At 41.5% G+C, this 12,383-nt stretch overlaps 1 protein-coding gene across 1 annotated transcript in view; it reads left to right on the forward strand.

Annotated features, from left to right (window-relative positions):
- Positions 1–2,254: 2,254 nt before the first annotated feature.
- Ci (transcriptional activator cubitus interruptus) overlaps positions 2,255–12,383 on the forward strand; it is a 217,180-nt gene continuing 207,051 nt past the window's right edge. Inside the window, exon 1 of the mRNA XM_076816996.1 lies at positions 2,255–3,520. Within this exon, the coding sequence (XP_076673111.1) occupies positions 3,264–3,520 (257 nt within the window). The 5' untranslated portion in view covers positions 2,255–3,263. The remainder of the gene's footprint in view (positions 3,521–12,383) is intronic.

A 12,383-nucleotide genomic window follows, 5' to 3' on the forward strand; every position in this document is an offset into this window, starting at 1 on the left:
CAGAACAATTCCTTGGAATTGTACGATGCTGTTCATTGAAACAGCTGAGTATTTTAGAAATCCGGTTTCGATACACATTCTCAGTTGTTACACATGTGCTGTAACAAGCGCGTAGAAATACGAAACCAGCAGAAACGAAAATGCGAGAAAGGGCAGGACACGTTGACAGTGGGCGGTTGAATTCCCGGGGACTAGTGTCATCGGGTAGCCAGATTTCTCCACGCTTTCCGAATTTACGCCGGGGAAGGACCGCTGCAAGGAAAAAAAAAATATTTAAACGCCTGCTGCCGTGAAACGCCGTGCCTTCTGCAAATTGAACGCTTAAATGCTACTTGGGTTTATTATCCAGAAAAGATTGCTATCCGCGGCTCAAAAGATTCCGCATACATTGCAATTTCATGGCGTGAATACAAGAAATACTTTAAATGGAAAAATGATGTTTTTGAAATGTAATTATTCCGTAGCAAATTGCGTATAGTACCTCGCGAAAGCATGCTTACTAACTCTGAACCAGTTCCTTTATTATAAGTGGAATAAAACAGCTATTTCCCGCAAAGAACGAACCTACTCCAAATTAGTAGATAGTTTATTGAAATAGGTATAACTTCTTTAATTTGAAAATATTTTGACCACTGCAATTTCGTTTATTACATCGCGTAACTTTCGAGATATGCATTTCTTTAGACAAATTTATAGTCAGTGCATTTATTAATCCCCTCCCCTCGCCTTTAATAATGAATGCTTTAAAAAATAGCAAAGAAATGAAATCTACACGAATTCAGAATAACTGAAAAATAGCTTTAATTTTTAGAATAAAATTTTGAATATAGACTCCGCGAAAGTGTTTTCTGTTGATTAAGGTAAAAATGATTAGAAATATATATGATGACAGTTAGAAATATATCTCGCAAAACGAGCGTAAAGGACATTGCGAGTGCACCCTCTTCGTTAACAAGAAAAATAACATTAACGCATTTCCTTTACACAGGGTGTTCCATAGTATATGAGATTAACTAAACACTCGGAGTAGGATCTCTGTTCATAAAAGGCGTATCGAAAATATTGAAGAACTCACATCATTAAAAAATTCAATAACGTTTCCAGTAAATTCGAGTAACGCTTGTAAGCATTAAAAGAACAATAAGATCAGTCGCAAGACGCCTACAGGCATGCGCCGAAATAGAAGGTTGTCATTTTCAGCATCTGTGAAGTAGGTAATTAAATAAATACTTTTTGGCAGAACGCAAAAGTCGATGTACGTATTCCGTTAACAGAATCAAATAGAGCATACGTTTATATGAACTTTTTTGTTCACTTCCAAGTGGTGAATTCATCCCAGAAATGGGCCCCGCAAACTATGGGACACCTAGTATTTATATTGACGATGTCTTATATTTACTATAGCCTGACAATAAACTATGCAAACCGTCCGTTTCTTTTACAGCATTCCTGTGTGGGGACCGTTTTACTGCTTCCTAAGTCAAATTTAATTCACACATATGAAATAATTAAGTTCCTACTATCGAGCCTTAAAATACCCTTGGCTTGACATTCCGGTGCAAACACACACCGCTGGACCCACTAATCGTCCCCATCACCCTGGACACGGGTCCGTCTATACATTCTTGATAGATAGTCTCTCCCCCTGAAATAGTTTCCTGTTCCCCCGCGCGTTACCCACGCAGTCCCTACCACGGCGGCCTCACAGTCCGCCTCGTACGCCTTCGCGGCCGAAGGGTCGGGTGGAAGGAGCCGAAAGGAGGTAAGGTGGGAGTCAGGGACGGCTGGTGCTAGTTGAGTTGTCGAGCTGACACGCGTTTTTCGTCCTCTTCTGGCCGACAACATCTCGAGCCCTCTCCCTTGGACCTTGGTGCCGAGCATCTCCGTCCCTCCTGCTGCTCGCTCTCCACGAGATTCTTCCCACCATTCTGCCTCCAGATCTCCTCGGCCCCTCTATCTCCCTCCTTCGTGTTTACCCACGGTCCCTCCCGCTTATTCCTCTCTCTCTCCCACGCGTAACGCGGCAGGGGCGTAAGGCCGTCGCGCTCCCTCTCCCCCGTTTCGAGTTTTCCTTTGGAGACGGTCCTCGTCGCACGCACGCCCACCCGAGAACACACGACCGCAACCACCACCGTTCGCCCTCCGTTCGTGGACGCTCGTGCTGGCGCTGCTGGTGGTGGTGATGGTGGTGGTGGTGGTGATGGTGGGGTGGTGGTGGTGGTGGACTTTCAGTACCGCCATACTCGCCAACGCATGAGCACCGTGACAGCCCGCATAAACGCTTAGGCCCACGGATTTTTGGAGCTGCCAACCCCCCCGAGACCGCATTGCCAGTGGATTCCTTCCTCCTGCCAGCAATTTTCGTGGATGATAGAGATGTATTCCTCCCGGTGACGAGTGACGATTGCCCTTCGACCGCGACTAACACCATCGCGTTTTTTGTTTCGGAGTATTTCCTCGAGTTTCTGGGGTGGAGGACGGTGTGATGTTTATAATCGGCTAGTGAAACACTTTGATGTGGTGTCTGTCACAGCGTGACGCACAGAAATGTAGGGACCATTCGGCGATGAATATGATTCGGAAGGGGACGTTCGGTGACTTGGAGAACACCTGTGGACAGTTCAGTGACATCTCGTTCGTTATCGTTCCTTGACAACCCATTAATTCTTCTCTTGGATTATCAGTGAACAGCAATCTGTTAGATGATTATCAGGACTTGACTCGTTCGTGAACAGTGACTTAGTTTCTTTCAAGAATATCAAAGAAGCATCACCGGTTGTTCTACAAGCGTTGTACTTACTTGCCCTCGACGGTCCCAGAAACACCGTCATCCACACTCGTTTTGGGATCAAACACTCCGGCTTGTTATCCGCAGACAGAGCAGAGAAACAGTAACAAGGAAACGAAGGAGCAGTCCTTTGGAGCAGCTCGTCAGGATTTGTTCTTGCCACGGCGTTGGCGGGCCAGCCGACGGAAGGCAAAGTCTCCTTAAAACCAGCCTCTACGTCTACAATCTACGACGATATAAATGTCGGGACACTTTAAACTCTCTGGCACATCAGCCTTCAGCTGGAACTGAGAATAAACAGGCAACATTGAACGGAGACGGGCTGTTTTCATCAGGAACGGAGCATGCTATCCTGGATCAAAACTCATTTGTATCTTCGGGCACAGGGAGTTACACAGTACGATCTTCCCTGATCCTGGACGGGAAGGCTGCCAGAGTCCTGGCCCACCACTTGGTCTCAGCCAACAGCGTCAAAATGCCGGAAAAAGAGGTTGCCTATCACCAAGAGGCTTTCTCACTGTTGCCGCCACCGCCACCCCCGCATCATCCACACTCTGCCTTCCACGCGGCGTTCCATCCGCACCCGCATCCGCCGCCGCCGCCGTTTCATCCGCACCACGGGCCACCGCCTCCTCCGCATCCAGCGGCTGCGGCAGCGGCCGCTTGGGAGCATCATGCGGCTGCTGCGGCCGCGGCCGCCGCTGCCGCTTTCCACGCGCCACCGCCTCACCCGTAAGTCCAACAAATTCTTTTCATCCGATAAAAACGCTAGGCCATCGATTACCCACATTTCTATTCAGTTCACGTGGACGTCCATTCTGTGGACGTAGACTATAGTCGGAAGCAAACCGCGGGGTACAATGAGGAGTGAAATAGGATCGGAAAATTGCTGTCTTGGGCGGCGAGATTTTTAGCATACGCGAAGAAGGGATTAATCGAAAAGTTTAACCTAGATTGATGTTGCAAGTAGATATACACGCGCGGCAATGGAGATGCGCTATTAAAAAATTCTTCAAATGGGGGTAAATCTGAAATCTTTTAATTAAAAATTGATCTAGAAGCTTCGAGGCTGATTGCTCGCGAATCGGAATGAGCTCCCTTGATCCAATAGTTTATGTACGATTGTTTGATTATCAAATACTGCGGCGCGATCATAGATGTTTAACACGATGTGTGTATTCTACAAGTGGAGATAATTTTGTGAAAATAACGTAAAAGGTATGTATGTGTATTGTTTCCTATGTATTGTACCATGTCACCTCTATTCTTTCGAGTAATCGATGTTCTATTGTACGGGTTCTCCATAAATGCCGCTTAGGGGATGTGCTAGTATTATAGACCAACTGCACTTTGGTCTAGTTACTCAGAGAAAAATAATGGCATAGGTTAGGACATTTTACGTAACATGGGATTTTTACTTTTTTCAAATTCATGTAGGTTGATGGTTTAACCCTCAAGGACGGCGCGCGGTTCAAGTGATCACAGTGAAGTTGAATAATTTACAAGACCGAATGGTGGTTAACACCCACAGTTATGTTGAATTGCAATATTGCTACATTTCAAACCCTCTCAACCGCAAGCACATAGCTTCTATCTTTACTCCAAACGATCGTTCCATACTTTAACCCTTAACTGGTATACTGTTTTTGGCAAACGTGACTGGTATACTGGGGTCGTGGCAGACCCCAAATAAAAAAGGACACAGAAATTTTTAAAGTCGACACTAGAGCAACCACTATGAATATTTTCTTCTTAGGTAATGTAGAAAATAATAGAAGCGTAGATAGTTAAACTATTATTATAAAATTAATTAGAAATTCAGTTTACCAACTTAGACAACCGAAAATTGTATATCGAACTTTGGGTGCTTGGGGTCACGAGCGACCCCAAGATACCAGTTAAGGGTTAATATGATCCATCTCTTTTTCATCAAGTTGAATCGTACAATATCGCAGATGTATTCTGTTAATAGATATAATAATAAACGTTCTATAAATGCAATTAAAAAAAAATTCAAACGAAAAAATAGCTAGTTTTTTAAGCTAGAATTGAAAACTGATTCCACTTTCGCTCAAGAGTGAAATATTTAAAAGAAGAAATCACGAAATTACGAAGAAATTATTTTCTCTAAATTTAAACACGAGTAAATTGTTTGAGTGATCCGAAGAAGCAAGCAATATTGTTACATCAATTGTGGCTTGCCAAGCGAGTCAACTCCGCTCGCCATACTATCATTGTCACTGCTACCTTTCGAATTTCGATTTCTCCGCGCGATCGACAACTGTCAAATAATATAACCGAATCAGAGACCAAATTTAATACCTATTCGCGTTCAACTACCCACTTTAATACATTCGTTTCAGGCTCTAGCAAGAGTTTGCGGAATATTCAATTCAATTACGTCTTCTGCAATTTTTAACCCTGCGCAAATTCTTGCGCACGGCTGTGCGTTGAATGGGAATTAACGAGGCAAAACTTAATGGAAATCTCCCCGTAGATTTCATTCGCCGCGCACCCTTAATCATCACCTTCGGACGCACGCTTATCTATTAACACATCGGCTTGATTCATGAGCTGTAATTACTCCTAACGAATGTGGCCGAGCGTAAGGTCACTCGGAACCGCCTTAAGTGTCTTCTAAATCGCGATAGGGTGGTTCCGTGCTCGCCCGTTGATCGCGAAAATCGCGATGAAAGTGTTTCCCATTGAAAAGAAGAGGGGGCTGACAGTGGCTCGCAGAGAGAGAGAGGGCCCGGCATTGGTAGTGAGAAGATCGCGTTGCGAGAGAAAGGGGGTTTAACGTCTTAATCGAGTTAATTAAGGCTCCTTCGCACGTTTTCACGTTCCGCAAACACAACACGCTATTGCACGCAACGAGATTATCGCGGCGCGGCGACTTGCTCAGGATAGGCTGACTGGCTTATGGAAACGTTCAGCCAACGAACAGCCAGAGGATAATTAGACGTTTCTAAACGACGTTTTTAACCGTTTTTACAAGTGGCACTGGAATGAAAGCTACAATCAGAGGGAAAATTCCGCGACAGTTTGGACAATCTCAAGTGTTTGCTGTTCCCTAGCGATTGTTTACCATAAAACTAATTTCATTTCGATGGAGTTTTCTGGCATGGACTTTTGTAAGATGAATGTGGGAATTGTTTTAGTATTAGTATTCTTTTCACCTTTTTGTTATTCAGGTAGTTGGGGCGCACTGAAATATCAAGTCTTTTCGTTACTATTAGTTTACGGCTAATATTAGGTATACTGTCACTTTGTATATTATTCACCACTGTTATATTAACTCGATTAAATTTTCATGTAGGGGAAGGTGGGGCAAGACGGGGTAGTTAAGGTTTGATTATGAATAAAACAGAGGTTTTCATAATCAACTAATCAATTTTATGTCGGAACCATTCTTTGGTAATAAGTTTTTCAGTTTAACTGTGAATCAACCTAAGTTTTACAGGTTTAAATGGAATGCATAAAAAACATTCAGAAAAAGTCGTTTCTCCCCATCTTGGCCCACGGGTGGGGTAAGATGGGGTACCAATTAAAAAACAATATAAATAAAGTATATATATATAAAGTAATTATTTATTGGGTTGACAGAGGAGCCACACATGTATGGCTTCGTCGTCCTCATCTCCTACATGAACACAGGAGAAATGAGCCCATTTGCCGCATATGTGGCAGCTTATCCACCTTTCCACAAGGGAATCAGTTCTTTTGGACTAATTAATAGAAAAGAAGTATCATTTTCCTCGGTCCGTTTTCTTCTGTAGTTTTTAACCATCCTGGAACAATGAGAAACTTTGATTTTTATTTCTAGGTTTGTGAGGGGCATGATGGGGTAACTCTCATTTTCATTACCCCATCATGCCCCTTCTCGTCCCACTACAATCATATGAACACTGCCCGAAGCATTATTTACAAAAGTATAAAGTAACATCGTACCTTATAGTCAGCTAAATTCTGCCTCAGAAACACATACATGTACCGGAGATCTTCTATATTATTACATCACTGTCGCGGGTGCTAAAAATAAGGAAAAAGCAAGGAAGTCCCAATAAATTACAAATTCTGATCTAACTTCGTCACGCGTCCACATGTTTCATTGATTCACTGCTCACTGACGGCGCCGATAGCGACGCCTCTAACGCGCATGCTCAATTTTAATTAGTGCCTTTGTATCACGAGATACGGGGGTACCCCGTCTTGCTCCACGAACCCCTATGTCGGCATTGCTTAGAAACGATCCTCAGTGATATACGAGATTTACTATTTATGAAGAATGCGATTAGTGGTTTCTCATCAGCAGTTCCGAAGTCACTAAACCCTCTCTACGATGCACAGTGAAACTGCCCTTCTGAGGTTAAAACTAGGGCTCTTACTATCCGGATATCCGAGTATCCGGATTGCTCGTTACAACTCGAAATCCGGATATCCGAGTATCCGGATTGCTCGTTACAACTCGAAATGCGGATATCCGTACTTGGATCCGAGTATCCGAGTACCCGGTTTCGGATATTTTATCATCATGGTAAAAAGCTGCGGAATAAAGCTTTCTTAATATCGATTCTAATTAAAGAGAGCAAGTTTAACTGAAGTGATTGAAACAAGAAATGCGAAGCAAATTATATTATTGTAATATTTTATTTACAGCTATACATACACACTAAGATAATACCTTCCTATTTTGGTATGAAAAAATCAAGTTTATTTACATTTTCCGGTGACAAACATGATCTTTTGGTGGTTACAATATTATCCGCTGCAAAGAAGACCCTCTCCGAAGTTACTGATGTTGCAGGTATGCATACATGGGTCTTTTTTTGTTAAGGAAGCCATTTTTGGGAATTTAGTTTCTCCTAATTTCCCTTAAATACTCGGGTACTCGAATCTAAATTAAATAAGTATCCGGATATCCGATTATACATTTTGCGGGTATCCGAGTACTCGGACACTCAAGACTCGGATATCCGCAAATCCGAGAAATAGTAAGAACCCTACTTAAAACAGAGGAAAGTTTTACTAACGTAAATTCTCGATACATTGATTCGAAACGTTTCAAGATACACAAAATTAATTCTGAGGAAGATCATCCTTACTATTAGTTTTCACCATCATTCCCAAACAGGTGACAAACTTCCGCTAATTACGTTGCAAACAAAGAAAATATTCCTAAAGCAGGTATAAAAAAAAAGTGAAGACCGCGACCTGTCATGATTTCTATTGCTAGAAACAACTGAACACGAAAGCAGGTGTTCGATATTGACCATTCACTTCGGCCAGCACTGGTCCAATTAAGCGTTTAATTGCAGCAGTGAGTCAGGTCGTTACCACCCCTCCGAGTCGTCCGTGAAATCCTGCTGGCTTGCTGCTCATACGTCGTTAATGACGTCTCCTACCCTCGACAGTTTAATTTTATCGTGTGGCGAAACAAACGCGTCGAAAAGCGAAGATGAGTAGTGTTCGAATGCGATTCGAGCTCCAGAGAACGGCCGTGGCCATAGATCCGAACCTCGGTGTCTCTTCTTGCAGACAGATCTCCATAGGAGGGTGGAAACCGAGATTCAGCTTCGAACGGGGCTGTAAACGTATTCGCGAGCTGCTGAATTCCGACGGGCGATCAAATGGATGTTGATGTCGGTCGTAAACGAGGTGAAACATAACTGAGGGAAATGGAAACGGGTGGGATGGACGAGTACCAAAATAAATATCATTGTCAGCCTGGTTCCTTTTCTAGGGAAATCGGAGGAGATAGTTTAATTCACCAGCACGCCAGGTTTACGAAGACAAGGCGGCTTTAGAGCGACAAAGTGCTTGTAAAATGATGTACCATCAAATGGGGTAACTTTGACCACAAAACTAGATCTTAACTCGGCGGGAGGCGCAACTGGGTAAAATTTACCACAGAGGCGCTAGTTGCGAAAATGTGAAGACTGTTTGAGTTTTTGTTACAATTTTTTAAAGAACTTTCATTAAGATTTTAAGATATTTCATCAATTTTCTTTGATTCTTAAAACACTGTACTTTAACATAAAAATCACAAAGTTAAAAAAAAATATCCTGAAACCATGGTTTTTTACGTTTCAATTTTGGGTATTTTTGATAGCGACAACCTGTGTTACAATATGGGGTGCTCCTCCGGCCGGGTTAAAATAAATTCCTGTAACATATTTATATAAAAGGTATTATTCTCAGACAAAATGCGTCTTGAAGTGGCCATTCAAGCTATCCAAGGCACTTTGCCTGAAAAATAACACCTGTTCTAGAATAGATGCTAGAGGAATTTCTTTCAAAATCTACCGTTGTGGGCAAAGTCCCATTTGACGGTACCTACAATCGCCCCGAATTTGACAGCCTGTGATTGGCAGGCGAACTTACCCAACTTGTACTTCGTTAAAAAATTCATTTTTACGAAGAAGGTGACTCCGACTTGAAATGTTCAAGCACCTTTCGCTTCATATTTGAGAGACAATACTCTTCGATCTTCTAAAACTCCACCTGAAACGGCAAATTCGGTACAGCAGCTAGTTTCCAATTTCCTTGAACTGTCAAAACAAAGAGTTTTTCACGTCTCAATCTGGCGCGACAGTTTTGAAATCTATGACGAAGTTTGGACGTGGTCTGAGAATGTTGCCGGCAGTAATTGAATGTTTGAAAAGAGTGACACCCTGAATTTTTCTTGGTTGATAAACTGAAGCGGCGTTTCCATTACTTCCCCAAGCCCGCCTCTGCACGTGGTAAATCGGAAACGCGGATTCTATGCGTCACAGTTACTCATTGTCAGAAGTGGCTGGAGACACGGCGGAGGATCGAGGACCGACGGCAGGCGTAAAATTCATGGTACATACGCGCCGCCGCTCGTCGTTCTCCTTCACCTCCTCTTCGGCCGGATATTTTCGCCTAATTACGAGGATGCGAGAGTCGCGGTGTATTTTTGCCTTCGGTGTATGTTTGCCCCGTCACGGCCGGCGGCATCATCCATTTCACTTTCCGTCACGAGTTCCGAAATGTCCAGACTCCAGGAGATGCGCTCGTCTCCGAGTTTGTTTCCCTTGGCGAAGCGCTAACGATTACTGACCGATACGGACGATTTGTTATTGCTCCACTATCTGCTGTGGAGCTATCAGGGCTTCAGAACCGAAAAGTATTACGGCGGAAATAATGATGATTGCAAATGAAATGTAACTGGTTTTATGATCTTCCTTATCGACAATGTCTGCAGGAGGTTATTGAGCATGTAGTAGGCGAAGAGCAGAAGAGTAAACTTGCTAAATGTATTAAGGGGTTATGCCTACCTGCAAGGTCTGAAAACACAAGTATTTTAGGGATTTTTTTTAAAACACTGGAAGGCTTTTTTTTAAATAAACCTTTATGTATTAGAAAATGTACATGTTAAACTACTTGTGGTAATTTTTGTGATGGAAAATATACATAGATAAAAAAAAATATTAGCGATCTCTCGGCAGCGATTTTTGTTGTCAGTAGTTTGCGGTGAACATTCTAATTCTGACCTGGTCCATCTGAAATAAAAAATTCGCCGGAATTTAGTTAGTATATTGGATTATCTTGTCCTTGATCGTTCATTATCCCCAGATATTAATTTGCTACAAAATGGCAAGTTCTCATAGCAAAAGTATCGATTTTCACCACAGAATCGCGCTCATGTTTCATCATTTTCCATCTGTAAAATAACAACTACCCAACGGAAATGAAAAACCCATGATTAAGGACAAGGTAATCTAATATACTGACTAAATTTGGTCGAATTTTTTGTTTCTGATGAACCAGGTCGTAGCTATAGTGATCACCGTAATAAAAAAAGCGCTGTCGAGAGATCGCTTATAATTCCATTATTTATTTAGTTATCGCATTGCAAAAAAAAACTACAAGAACTTTAAAATATATACTTTCGAATATACTACCGTTTATTTAAAAAAAGTCTTCAAATTGAAGAAAAAAAATCCCGAATATACTTGCGTTTTCAGACCTTGCAGGTAGGCATACCCCTTAAGATGACTTTCTATCTATACCGTAAACTGGGGGGGACATTGGCATGTTTTTGGAACATTTTGCTATATAATATAATAATTAACATTTTCACATTTGCTTTAAATATCCTATCGTAACATTGCATCTTTTGTGAATCCACTACAAGTGTCAAAATGCATAAAATTTCTGTCCTTATCCTGCTTTAATACATGTTATATTCCTGCCATGTTACCCGGTTACGGGGTAACATGGCACATCATGTATAAATAGCACTAAAAAGTTAAAGTTTTACCAGATCTTAACTTACATTAACACTTAAATTTGTTTCTTTTTATATTCAATGTACTTTATTGTTTATTTTTTTATTTTTTTAATTAACATTTTTAAATTTGGTTTAGGTATCCTATTATAACATTACAGTAAATTCTTGATGTGAGCCCGTTTCTACCACGCGTTTAAAGCCCGGCGACTATCCCCACCATTTCTTGGAATCCTTCGGACGAGAGTGGGGGAACCCGGGAACGAGCGAGCTCTTTCGTTTCCACTCGCTCGCTCTTGTGTTTTCTCACTCGCGCGATTGGCCGCGCGGAATAGTGTCCACAACGCGCTATGAGCCCGCCGCCAGCCCCGTTTGTCGGGCTCGTAACGAGGACTTACTGTACATCGTTTGTGATTGTAATACAAGTGTGAAAATGTATAAAAAATTTTCTTTTTCCTTTTTAATAGATGTTAAGTAGATGCCAATTTTACCCCGTACTGCCAATGTTCCCCCATTTTACGGTATTTAGCTGCATGAAGTGTAGATATCAATTCCTCTGATCCTTCTCTACCGATGCAAGTAGGTTACTACTCTAGTGGAAGGTCAACAGTGGATGCTTGGATTATGAATTTTCTTTTTTTCATTTCTTTTTTTAAAGTTGAAAAAGCTTATATTAAAGTGTGTACATCAATTAAGACTGATAAGGAGCATCGCTTAATTTTCACTCGCCAATTTTGATGACACTTATAGTAGGTAGTAGTTAATGGAAAAATATTTCACATTTAATTCTTTTTGTCGGCAATCGTCCATCACATTTGCAATGCTGCAAACGCTTTTGGCGAGGCTCTTGATTTTTTTCACGGGATCAACCTATTCCTTCAACAAGGCCCTGGATAAACTTATGTAGCCTCGCTGTGATTGAGTTTATGGTGTTTGAACTGTTTACCGACTATAAGTATTGTAGGGTAACCAGGCTAGTAGATGGACGGGGCCAGTAGATGGACGAATCGCTGGTTAATCGTTAATATTGAAAGAACTAGAGTTTTAATCTATATTATTGTTTTTTATTTTGTAGAAAAAACGTTTGTTGTTTTAGAAAACATTAATATATTTATTGAAATTTTTTTTTGTATGCGAAAAAGTATTTATATGTACGGTCTTACGCCAGTGCCTTCAAGTTAATAAAAAACGTGTTTGGACGTATTGTAAAGAGGTATGTAATAGATGATTGTATTGAAATATTAACAATTTATAAATAAACGCGCAAACAAAGAAAAATAAAACGATAGAACTTATAAAAATGACTGTCCATGTACTGGTATAGATTTTCTAAACTAATTC

Source organism: Andrena cerasifolii, chromosome 7 (assembly GCF_050908995.1).
Source record: "Andrena cerasifolii isolate SP2316 chromosome 7, iyAndCera1_principal, whole genome shotgun sequence".
In the NCBI taxonomy this organism is placed as follows: Eukaryota; Metazoa; Arthropoda; class Insecta; order Hymenoptera; family Andrenidae; genus Andrena; species Andrena cerasifolii.